The sequence below is a fragment of the Perissodus microlepis genome, chromosome 17 (genome assembly GCF_051167445.1).
Source record: "Perissodus microlepis isolate ML-2025 ecotype Zambia chromosome 17, ASM5116744v1, whole genome shotgun sequence".
NCBI classification, from domain to species: domain Eukaryota; kingdom Metazoa; phylum Chordata; class Actinopteri; order Cichliformes; family Cichlidae; genus Perissodus; species Perissodus microlepis.
This window is the reverse complement of record NC_140477.1, coordinates 12,259,808-12,272,662: the sequence shown is the minus strand read 5'-3', so window position 1 is coordinate 12,272,662 and position 12,855 is coordinate 12,259,808. Positions and strand designations below refer to the sequence as shown.

The following is a 12,855-nucleotide window of genomic DNA, read 5'->3' as shown; positions in this document are numbered from 1 at the left end:
AAAGCTGCCGCTGCTTGACCAATTCTTGAATGTATTTTCGCTGTTGATGCCCAGTAGCGTTTTTTGATATGGGTGACATGGGCGGTTGCTCAGGGCGGCATCGTGGTGGGGGCGGCATCACGGGCATCGGCAAAAAAGTTGCTCGTACTCATACTCTCCCGACATCATGCCAGCACATTTTGGGGATGTCATAGGCATCGGTTTTCTATCGCACATTTGCTGGGAGTAAGGGCGGGGGATTCTTTGGCTGGCTGGAGCAGCATCTAATAACCTACCCGCAAAATAAAACAAAATAAAAACAAACCAACAAACACGAAAATACCACACATTATGATACAGGCTTATAATTTGCATCGATGTTTTTTCGAAACTCTATACGTGAAAAATGAGCGTGAGAGCCCTCGGTGACGAGACAACGAGGCTCCAGTTACAGCAGTGCAAGTAAACAAACAATAAATATAAGAAGAGTAAGAATATAAATATACACTTTAGGACCAGGGGTAAAGGGATCAATAACAATGTATAATTTACAGTTTAATGATTTAAAGTCTCACACAACCTGTCGAAAGGGCAGGGGGGCCGGCTGCTTCCAAATAGAGCACATTTCATTCATTGGGTTGTGCAAAATCCCAGAAATAAATCCGAGACAAAGTGAATCTGTGAACCAAGGTGTAGGTCTATTAGGTTATGTCGTGGTGATCCACGGGTTGGGGGATAGGTGTTCATACTGGAGTGCAAAATTAAAACCAATGGAAGATGGACAAGAAAAGTTCAAAGCCATCAGGTGCTCAGTTTAGAAAAAAGAGAAAAGAAGAGGAGGAGAAACGAGCAAAAGATACAGGTAAGCAGATGTGTCATTGGATAATGACAGGTCATCCTGAAACAATCAGAATCAGAATACTTTATAATCCCTAAGGAAATTATGTGGGTTACAGTTGCTCCAAGAAGAAACTGAAAAATAGTAACAGTAACAGACTACACTCCAAACAATAAATTATGTTACAGATTTTACACATTTAAGAAACTGCACTAATATATACAGAGTCCAGCTCCATCCCCAAGATGGAGTCTGTTGGCATCTGTGATCCTCAACCTGCTGCCCCAGCATGCAACAGCATAGAGCAGGGGTAGGCAACCTTTCTGATGATGAGTGGCATCTAAAATTTCCTCAGAAGTCAGTGTGCCATTTGATTGCATTAGCAATAAATTTAATAACACTCTATATTAACAGTTACACACTATATAGAACCACTTTATAGAATTATATTTGTTCACAGATGTTGGCAGCTATCAGCGAATAGTTATCAGCTATTTTGAAACAAAAAATAGACACTTTTTATCCATAACAGCAAATGAGCTGTACAACAGAAAATGCAAATGCTATTTATGGTCTCCTCACAACAATGATAAGAAAAATAAACTGAGCCAATATGGCATGTCTGTTAATGCACATGTTAATCTGATCTCTGGTCTCCCACTCAGAGACACAGGTCTCCGAGTGTCCAGCATTTAGACGGCTACCTGAGGACACTCTTCATGTGAGAGAAAATCTGCTCACACGGATATGTAGAGCCAAATACTGTCAATAAGGCCTCTGCAATGTTCTGAAGACAATTAAACTTGTCAGGTAGTGATGTCCAGCAGGTGAAAATGCAAGCTCCATGAACACGTACAGCTATGGATTCCAGCTGCTTTGACGTTGCATTAACTGGCATTAACTCAGCCAGTTAATGCAAGAGAAATCTAGCTGCTCATTAAAGCTTTCTGGTTTGATCAGAAAATAAAACATTGGTCCATACACCTGAAAGTCCCAAAAACGCATTGTGAATTCTGTCTCGAGTCTACGGATGTATCCGTGTATCTCCGTGGTGCTGATGCTGTGCTGAGCGGAAAGCTCCTGAAGCTTTTGAAGCGTCGAAATGTGGAAAGCTAACAACGTCCCTCTCACCAGTAGGCTAAGTTATTTTTAGCCAATTACAAGTTGAATCTGATAGTTGGGGTTGTTAGCTAAGATACCGTCATTAAGACGCGGCACAACTAATGTGTCTATGCGAGCTATTTGCGATGTGCACCGCCATTTATTTTTTAATGCACCTTCTCAGATTAATTCACTGCGTGTCGTGCCCAGGGCTGGACTGGGACAAAAAAATCGGCCCGGACATTTTGACTAAAGACCGGCCCACCAGGTATTAAAGCCATAAAGCCTTTGAATGAAAACTAACGCTGTTGTGACAGTGATGTACACTGTCTTGTTGGTATATGTATGATTTCTATACATTTTACGTCAGATAAAAACTTTGGTTCTAAGCTTCATATAATTATTTAATAACAGCTAGACATTTTAAATGAGAATAAGAAACTATTTCTTTGTGCCCCCCTTTCCCTGTTAATCCCCTACCTGGCCCCCTGGCAAAACTTTGCTAGACCCGCCCCTGCACAGTTACCAGCTGTCAGCTACATAGAAAAGGATCCTGGTGTTATTTGTCTCTCAGAAACAGTTCATAACTTCACTTCAACTCATTCATGTCATCTAAAAGGTAAACCTGTTTCTCCATCACCTGTTCAGCTCTGATGATTCAGTAAGTATCTCCTGGTTTCATCTTCATGTTTCCCTCTCACCAGACAACCAAACCGACATAATGACCAGCAGCTTTTACGGCTGTGGCTCCAGCAAACATCAGCTGATACTAGAAATTAATATTAAATAAATTCTAACAACAGCTGATCAAGCTTAAACGTGCTGCTGTTGTTTAGCGCGACATCCGCCTGTTTCCGCTTTCTGGCGCAAAGTTGGCGATAAACAAACAAGAGAGAAAAGCCGATCAGCTGATCATTGATTAGTTTCATGACTGAAGTAGCAACAGGAGAGGAAGGGGGAGAGAATGAGAGAAGAAGAGGCAGCTGTGCAGCGTAAAGACAGAATAAATCCAGCTTAGTGTCTTTTTCCATTCTAGCTGAAGTCCGGGACAAACTGCGTTCCTTTTCAGCTCAATACGAAACGCGTAATATTTTCTCTGAATACAAGATGATTCCGTTTTTTTACAGGACGGTTGGCAACTCTACTAACTAACCTTATGAATAAAATAAAGTTCACTATCAGTAACATCATAGCACCCACCCAGCTGTATAGAAACTCTGTCATGCTAGCTAGTACGCAGTACAAGTTATTGTAACTGACTGTAAAAAGTCAGCACAACGAAAATAAACTACAGCTAAACTTGGTTTATATCTGACCCAGATAGACTGCAGGTCATAACTTCTTACCTGAAGTTCAGTTCACCTGACACTCGGACTGGCGGCTGCCTCGGGTCTCTCCTCTTGCCTCCCCTTTCTCTCATCCGCCTGCTGGCCTCCACCACTTGCTAACGTGACTGAATCTGTGGAAGCTACGCCACAGCCACCACCAAACAACTGAGTTATTTTTACACACCGGCCAGCACCTGGCCAATCCACCACCTTTTATTATTTATACCGTTACAAAAAAATAATAATAATAATAATCGGCCCATAAAGACGTAAAATCACCATCAGCCCACTGGGCAAATGCCTGATATGCCCGATAGCCAGTCCAGCTACGGTCGTGCCATCAGTTAACCCTTCGCGTGCCAGCTGTGGCACGCGTGCCTAGGGTTGCCGACCCCTGGCATAGAGGATAGCACTGACCACTACAGAGATACAACAAGATAACATTAATTAGTAGGGATAGCAAAAACTTCTGTTTACGTTTGTTAGCCACTTGGCTATGATAGTAAACAGTACACACTGATGTAGCTTACTGAATCTTTTGAACGGTGTTCAGCACAATATTAATTAGTCTTTGGCAATTGTTGATTTGTCCTATTCTCATTGTATGACAAATTATAATGGCTGTTTGTTAGCTGTTTGCATACTATGCATACTCTCTCTCTCTTCATATGTGTGTGTGTGTGTGTGTGTGTGTGTGTGTGTGTGTGTGTGTGTGTGTGTGTGTGTGTGTGTGTGTGTGTTTATCTGGTTAAATTCAGTATGGTTCCGACAACAGTTTTTACAATAAAATATCTTAATGTACAATCCTTAATATGTTTTATGTGTGTGTGTGTGTGTGGGGGGAGCAGTGGGGGTGTTCGCCCAGGGCACCAAACAGACTAGGACCGCCACTGTTGATGCCACTTTATTTTCTTGCAGAGAAATAACTGAGTCTTGTGGAAGAAGGAATAAATAGGTAGTTAAGAGTAATATCCATTCGTTTGCTTAACCGCTTATCTAACTTAGGGCTTCCTGTCTAAAAAGCCATTATTGTGGTGTATTGAAGTGTTCTTATTTCTACATTTAGTTGTTTTAATTATTTTTCTCATCCATAAATCTACTGTGCTACAAAAAACCTTCCTCCCTTCACTCATCTATTTACAAGAAATGCAAGGTAACAAATTCAGACTGGGCCATTTGGTTATCTGAGCACTGCTCTGTTTGTCTCTGACAGCATGAGTCTGCCACAGGGGAACTGGGGTCAGACTTTTTTCCCTACCCTTGCCCACGTTTGACCTCACACTCTGAAGCACGACGAGCTGGGACTGACTCTCTGTCCTCTTAGCCAATAGTCAGCCTCCTCCCCACCCTCCATGTCAAACGCCGTGTATTTAACAGCTTCCATTGTATAACCTCTCCCTGCAGGTGTTTCAACACATTAAATCAGAGAAAGCAGAATTGTTGTGACACCTGAAAGTGTCTGTACTTGCTGCAGAGAAATTTCACCTACTGGTGAGATACCAGCACTGTGTAAAGAAAAACAGCAGTAACTCAATTAAGATTACGCTTCCTGTGTGCACTTTTCAAAAGGTTTGCCATTAGGCATACTTGTGTCTAAAAAAAAAAGACTTCTTTGGTGAATTTTCCAAGAGCACAACACTACATCCACATTCTGAATGTACAACCAGTTTGAATCACTGTCAACTCGGACATACTCTTACTGTATGTCCGAGTCAAAGCCACCGTCACAATATACCAACTTGACTCACATTGCCACCTTGATAAGCCTCTTGATCCATAAGACACAGCACCAAACGTAAAGATGAACTGGACTGGTAGAAATTGATTCACATCTCTTGTATCAATATCACAATGGTTTCTTTTATTATTGTACATTTTTGGCCACGGTAAGCATGTAGTGGAAATCTAATTTCATGACATTATGTACAATCTTTCATCCTTTAGTCTTTGAAAACAAAGCTATAACAAAAGTTTTTATTCTTTTGAACTATTTCAGTGCATTTACTCTTCCTCTTACTCATTCTCACCCCTCCAGCTGTCTTTCCCCATGCGACATGTCATTTTGAACTCTGCTCAGATGACTAAACCTCCACATCTCTGTCACCTTCACACTTTCTGAGCAAACTCCCTACCCAGCCATCCATACATCAGACCCTACCCTTCAGCCTCACTACACATACAGACTATCTTGGATGGACGATGTGTATAAATAGAGATTTGAAAGCCCCCTGTAGCCACAATGTCCAATTAACGTCATTCTAAACGCCTACACAAGCAGACTAGTGTTAGTGCTACACTGAGTACTAGTCTCCCCTGACGGCTACACACAGTGCCAGTGTTGGTGTCTGAGCACCGCTGCTCTTATGTCTCAATGCAGCTCCATTAAGGGGCTCAAGAGGCACCATCACAAGCCAACATGGACCTCGCTCAAAATATAACACATCAGATGGGCTTGCAGTGTGTTTTATCCACTTAAAGCTACTAGTGCGTTATTATAATAAGATGACTTACTGAGTCGTTAACCAGAGCTCTAAATATTTATAGGAAACACTTAATGAACTCTCACAAAATTAATATTCTCCATAAGGCAGTGATACTTTTTCTTTCTGTAAAATTGTTTAATTAAATGATTATGTTGTTCATGATCATGTTGCTTTTTTTGTGCCGTGTATCAAGCTTGATGACACATTTCTGGCTCATGCAAATACAGACAGAACAGACAAGAGAAGCCACAGGGTATGTTATTCAACTTTCAGTCACAAACAGCCTCTCTCTTCAAACATCTGCCGCTTTCATGTCACACTGCTCTTCTGTATCTTTGCCGCTATATTACTTGACTAACTTTTGATAGCTTCCCTGAAATATCCTAAATTTCTGCCTTGAACTGTAGTGCCCTTGCTTTCCGTTTCAACATACAGATGTGCTTCCTGTACCAAAGAGGGCTGCTATCCCAACAGCTGTTAACTATTCCCAGGGTTTCCCAGGCAACGGTGCAATGGAAAATTCTTGGGATTTTTCATGTGTTTTTTCCTCCCCACATTTCATCTTCACCTAAGTTGGAAGCGTTAATGTACCATATGTGTATGTATGTGTGTCTTTTTCATTACAAATCCAAGTCAGACCTTAAGGAAAACTCACGCAGAAGAACGCTCAAAACTTCCACCGAGGAGAGGGCGATTTATGGGAAGCCCCCTGCCACTCTACGCCTCTCTATCTTTACCTATACAGCTGTGTCAGGACACTTAACACCCCCGTCCCCAAAGACAGAGGTCCTGGATAAATATAGTCAGAGCTCAGACTGGCGCAAAGGAAATGAGTGAGTAGATGAGAAGAAAAAACACAAATGAGTGAGAAATTAAAGGGTGAGGTGTAAAAAAAAAAAAAGCAAAAGAAATGTGAAAGAATCAAAGGAAATAAAGTGAGTAAATAGCAAACGTTATTCGCGGTCAAAGATTTTGCACTGTTGCATGTTTATGTGTAACAGATATTACCCCGTCAGCTGCCTGATTCTGAGCGTGCCTCCTGAAATATACCTGCTAGCACTAACTCCCTTACAGCCAAGACGAAATCACAGCCAAGGAAACCCTAGACGGCCCCGAGCAGATCATTTCCATCTGCTGCTCATTACATTCGATTCATCCTTTTCAAACCTCTCCCGTATTATCAGTGTCATAATCCAAGTTAGATTTGACACTGGAATGAAATTTGAAGGGAAATCTAATTTAATGAATGCATTTGTCTTTGTTTTGTTTTGTTTTTTTCATTAGATGAGACATTCTTAATCGCCCAGTCTTTGCCAAAGCAAGAAAAAAGAAAGGCTCTACGGCTCTGTGACTCAATCAGCAAACAAAGCCCACAGCCTTTTGACTAAAATAAAGCAGAATTTATAAAAATAAAAATAATAAAGTAATAATGTTTTGGACACAGGGGCTATGGCTAGCATGATTCTCCAGGGTTACAAGCCTGCTCTTCAGCTCAGTGATGATGTAATGGAAATTTAAATGTAAAAGTATTAACACGTTTTCTTTGCTGCAAGGCAAAAACTCAACTAATTGTATTATTAGAGCAGATTAAAGCCATGATTATTGTCTTTATCAGCATATTAGACTTTGTTTTTACTCCTGCAACCTATTCCATTTTATAACTGAGCTGTTCAGCAGCAGTAACACCAAGCATCTGGGATCTAGAGGAAGTCTGGCAGTGAACTAAGGTGCATACGTCTGGTGTCTTCTAGAAACTGAGCCATCATTACAGGCCACTGTTGGTGCCAGCCTACTGGGATGATTGAGTGTCAAACCTCAAGGAAACTATGCCTGATTAATAAAGGGGGGAAACTTATAAAGATCCTGTTCTTGATGGCTTCTTTTCTCATTGCTGAAGAAAATTGTAAAAGATTAGTTGGACGTTAGAGAACATTTACATGTTAGCCTTCTTGTTAAGACTTAGTTGAGAAGTCTTTTATCTCTTTTGTAAGCAGCTGGACATAAAGCCTAAAAACTAGTAAAGGATAATCATAGCCTAACAAATTCAAACTAACAGCACTTTTAGAGAACTGACTAATATTTCAGATCCTATTAAATCTTATATATACATCCCACATCTGCTCATGTTAGAAGGCATCGTCTCCCTTACCACTCAGCTAATCGATGAACATGTTATTTGTTTAGTCTGTAGGCAGAAAGAGTACTGACTGTGTTAATTTGTCATTTAAATAGAAGTTTTGCGATTGTTACTGGTCAGACTGTGAGGTTTTCAGAGAAACAGACAAAACATGAAGTTACTGAGGCTAGATTATAAGTTAGCACTTTATACTGTGGCCTGCAACTAAGGGTCTAATTCCCCAAGAATTAAATGGAATTTCAGTGTATTTTATCTGCAATAACGATGTTCACCTACAAATACTTATCAATACACTTGTCGCCTGTTGATATACCAGAATAAGGGCGTAACAGTTCAAGTTTTTACACAGAAGATGAAATTAATAATAATTGAGTGTTTAATTTCCAAGTAATTAAGTGTAAAAACAAACAAAATTTCCCCAGCTTACACTGCAAATACATTGTACCTTTATGGATGTAGGCATTATTATTAAAGTCCTTTTCTGCAACTTTGATTTTAGCATTTCGGCCATTGTTGTCTTAAATAAACCAGATTTGAACAGGAGGGTTGAGTACAAAGTTATCAGCTAACACCATAAAACTAGGCTGGCACGGTGCAACCATAAACAAACAGCATGTGTCCAATGCACAGACACTTGCTAATGCAGTACACAGTAATAAATAATACACAAATCATCAAAATCTGAGCACAGATTTTCCTTTTTCTTTTTTTTGTGCAGGCTGTTAGTGCCAGACTGTATACACAAGATGGACATAGCCATTGGGACGCCACTCATTGCTTTGGCTGCATTTACAAACAGTATGGGTGTAAGAGAGAGAGAGACAGATTTCAGCTAATTAGTGCTAAGGAACAGACTAAAGAAGAAATGCTAAAATGTTGGTCCCAAAAACGAAACAAAATTATACAAAACACACAGGTATGTTAAAAATGCTCAGTTGAAACGGTTGAAAGGTGTGGTTCGTTGGCTTAAATCACTGGAAGTGACGCCTTTAGTGGCTACAGAAGCGCCTTTGTTGGCATCCGTCTGCCACTGAAAGAAAAGCAATGACCATAATAAGCAGTATCACTAGGTGAGTTCTATAAAATTTCATTGCTTTATTGTGAATTAGACAGATACCAAGGCACTTTTTGTACCAGCAAAGACAAAGATATGTTTGTTCCTCCTGATGCTCCTATGCTGGCTTGAAAAAATCCCCGAACCTAAAAACAAAAATTGTATCTTTACAATTTGTTTTCAATATGAACTGGTAATAAATGTTGAACTAGTCCTTTAAGTTCACAGAGGGCTCAATGTGAAGCTTGCTTTCACTTTAAGTGTGGTTTTATATACTTATATATATGTACATGATTTATATCTTGCTGCTTTCTTTTGATATCAAGCATCTCCTCACATTATGCCAACTAATTGCCAGAGATGAGGCCACAAACACAAGATGCATGGCGCTTTAGCTGGTTGAGCATGAAATCTAGTTAGCTTTAAAAAAAAAGAAAAGAAAAAAAAAACCAAGTGAGTGTGGGAGAAACAGAGCAGAGGGTGACAGAAAGTGTGGAAATTAGTAGGATGAAGATAAAACAAGCTATATGTGTCAGTGACCAGGGTGAAAGCCAGGAACAAGCATATGATCAAGCTTTAGATCAGAAGGGAACGTTAGCACAATGAAATGGCACATAGCAGCAAAACATTTGGACATTTTCTGTGTATTTGGCTGCAAGTGTGGTAACAGTCAGCTACACGTTGGCAGGATTTATGTAGCAAAATGTCCATATATTATGTTTGTAATCAATAAGGCCAAGTAGTCTGGATTTTCATCTTGTCTCCTTTTCTCTTTATCTCCATCATGTCTTTTTATCTTTCCTGATCTAAGAGTGTGTTTGAATGTTGCAGAGATCTCTGGGGCACAGTCTATGACATCAGACTTTGCATTTCAGATTTGATGATGTTAATCATCTGCCTTTTGGCAACAAAACAAGCCGAGAGGGGAGAGCTAAAGAGACACATAGGGAGAAGACGGACAGAGGAAGAACGAGATGGAAACAGAGCGATGAGAAACAGCGTGAGAAGGCGTGGAGGGGGGGCTGAGAGGAGGAGAGGGGACATGAAGATCTGAGAACAGACAGATGCTGGCATGTGAGGTTAGAGATGGAGCCCAGAGATACAGTCACACTTCGAGTCCATGAGATAGGGAGGGGAACGGAGGAGAAGGAAGGAGTGAAGGAAGCAAGGAATAAAGGGGAAAAAAGAAAGTAACACAGAAAGAAATAATAGTATAGAAAGTGTATGTAAATGTTTGGCTGTAGTCATAAATACTGAGCTACTTAAGAACCACATTTCTGAAATTCTTTAAGGGAAACGGGCTGGGCCGGTCTCTCCATCGTTGCCCTTCTACTTTCTCTGTTTTGCTCTGTGACTTTCACCTTGAGGAGTCGACGTGAAGCTTGTCACTCAAAATCACTGTCACTACAACAGTATACAAACACTGGCTGAAATTGCTCACAGTGAAACAGCAAGAATTAAAAGAAGCTGTGCACTGACTGATGTTTTTTTTTATTACTGGTGGCTAGGAATATGATTTTAAGAAGGCGCATTGCAACTGTGGGTTGATAGTTTGACTCTGGCGTGCTTTCTTCTGAAATAAATACTCATATTTGCAAAATAAAAGAGTGAACATGCACCAGCGAGTGAACGTCCACACCAACATGAATATCATGTACACAACCCACAGATCAATCCACTTAGTGTCCGTGAAATATAGGGAGTAGGCTGGCCACTCTGCGAGTCTGACATCACCATATTCAGCCATTAGGCTAAGTGCCATCATAGCTCATCATCTCTCTAGGACTGAACTTGGGCTGCATTTAAAACCAAAACCTGTAGTCCTGGCTCCTTTAGAACCATCTGGAATATCTTAAACCTGTTGATTAAGTGTGAGGTTCAGCATGTCAGCCGAACAGGCTTGCACTCCTACACTTTTGCTTAATTTGGGCTGCGGACAGATCATCTGTTACATCTATTAATGCTGCAGTGCAAATATGGAAGGTCAAATTTAGACAGAGCCAGAGATAGCTTGACTGTGCAAGCGATATCTCTACTTGATGGCATGGGTTTGTAAACCGAGTTAACGTCTTGCAGGGCAAACAGAGAGTTTTCCACACTGAGCTGAAGTACTGGTCTGCATGCTGGAAATCACAAGAAACTAAACTTTTAAGGAAGGTTTGAGACAACTTTATCACCAATTGCCTAATCAACGCAAGGTGATATTGAAATGTGTCCAGCAAAATAGGGAACTAATATTTTATTTGGAAAACCAATCATCATTTGTATTATCTACTAATCAAGTAACCGTCATGATGAATACATTTACCATTATTCATCAATATTATCAGCAGAAGACAAAAATATCAATATTCTGGATAAATAATGGATTAACTGTGTCATTTGACCCGTCAATAACCAACTGCTGTCAAAAAAGACAAACTGAGGAGTATGCTTTCTATATGCTTTCCTATTTACAGTTCAAACTTCATGCACTGTAAACAAATGTGATTCATTACAGTAATCTACACATATAGCCAAATGTCAGAACTATCTGTGGACATGGTTAAGAGAAAGTTCAGACCTTAGTCTCCCTTCTTGGGATGATTCATGTGACAGCCCGCCATATGTCACACTGCTGCAGGCTGGCAATAAATGAGAAGCAGCTTTTAATATCATATTTCACAAAGTTAAAGTAACGGACAAAGCCCATGTACAATCCTCATCATCAGTTGGCAAGAAGAAGGACTGTTCTGCTTCCGAGAGAATTTCCCACAAAGTGCGCGTTCACAAACTTAATGTAAGCTTTAGAAGCATATTTAGCACCACATTTCTCTTTAAGTGATTACCAGGCTGCTTTGCCTCTACCGTATATCTCCGAACATGCCATAAAATGATACAGGTTCAGAAAAAAGAGCCACGTAAAAAGGCAGTTTGTCATTTCTATGATACAACACCGTGTTACTTTAAAAAGCCAACAGGCTGTTTTCAGCTGTACAGTACTCACATCTGCGATGTTGGGAATTGCCCGCTCGACTCAGACGAAACGGTCGCCAAGAGTAGGAATAGACAAAGTGAGTAATCCATATCTTTGTTAATTTCCCTACAGCAGGATTCAGCAGATGAACAAAAGAATGGAGAAAAAAAGAAGAAGAATTGCCCACAAATCCAAAGCGCTGCTCGTACTTCTCAAACCAAACGCCTCACACCGCCATCGGTGCGCGTTTGGAAACAAATCTCATCCGATAGCTATGTTCTCCCCACCGATGGAGTTGAAGGAGTGTGTTCTTTTTTTGGAGGGGGGGTGTAGCGTGTGTATCTGTGTGTGTGTGTGAGAGAGAGACACTCTTAAGTGAGTGTTTCAAACTGGGATAGGCTGTTAGAGCAAATCTCAAGCGTGTGTCCAAAAGATTTATAAAATAAATAAATTTAAAAAAAAAACAGGAGAAAAGGGGAGGGCGCATTTACAGTAGAGCTCCAGCGCGGCCGGCAGAGCGGTGCCACTCCGCACACTGCAAAAAACATCGTGGGTTCGCGGGGATGAACACGTGGGGTGGAAGTGTGTTTGAGTGATTGTGATGATTTCACCCAAGTTCTGCATGGCTCGGGGAAAAAACCTCGCTGTTTATTTCGAAAGTCTTTTAGAACAAATGGGAAAAGTCAATCTATGCGTAGACATGTACACGTGACCTAATTTAAGATTTTAGGTAAATTTAAAAAATTTGAATACACAACCCTTAATGGCACTTTTTTCCCATGTTTTTTTTTGCAGTGTGTGTGGTCTCTTATGTTTGTGTTGCTGAGGCGCAAATGGGTTTCCGGGCGCCCTTCACGTCACCCAGCAACAGTTATTTACGGCACACTGGCCTTACCAAACATGGGAGATTCTAACAACACTGCAGCCCGTGTCTTTAAATTTAAGTTTTCCTCTGATAACCTTAAAAGCCCGATATGAC

At 40.6% G+C, this 12,855-nt stretch overlaps 1 protein-coding gene across 2 annotated transcripts in view; it reads right to left on the bottom strand.

The window, feature by feature from the left end:
- Positions 1-12,393, bottom strand: part of cacna2d1a (calcium channel, voltage-dependent, alpha 2/delta subunit 1a) — a 106,717-nt gene extending 94,324 nt beyond the window's left edge. Inside the window, exon 1 of one of the 2 annotated variants that reach the window (XM_084909529.1) lies at positions 11,907-12,393. In XM_084909529.1, the coding sequence (XP_084765655.1) occupies positions 11,907-11,986 (80 nt within the window). In that variant the 5' untranslated portion in view covers positions 11,987-12,393. The remainder of the gene's footprint in view (positions 1-11,906) is intronic. The other variant, XM_084909531.1, reaches the window with a different exon arrangement.
- Between the last annotated feature and the right edge of the window lie 462 nt (positions 12,394-12,855).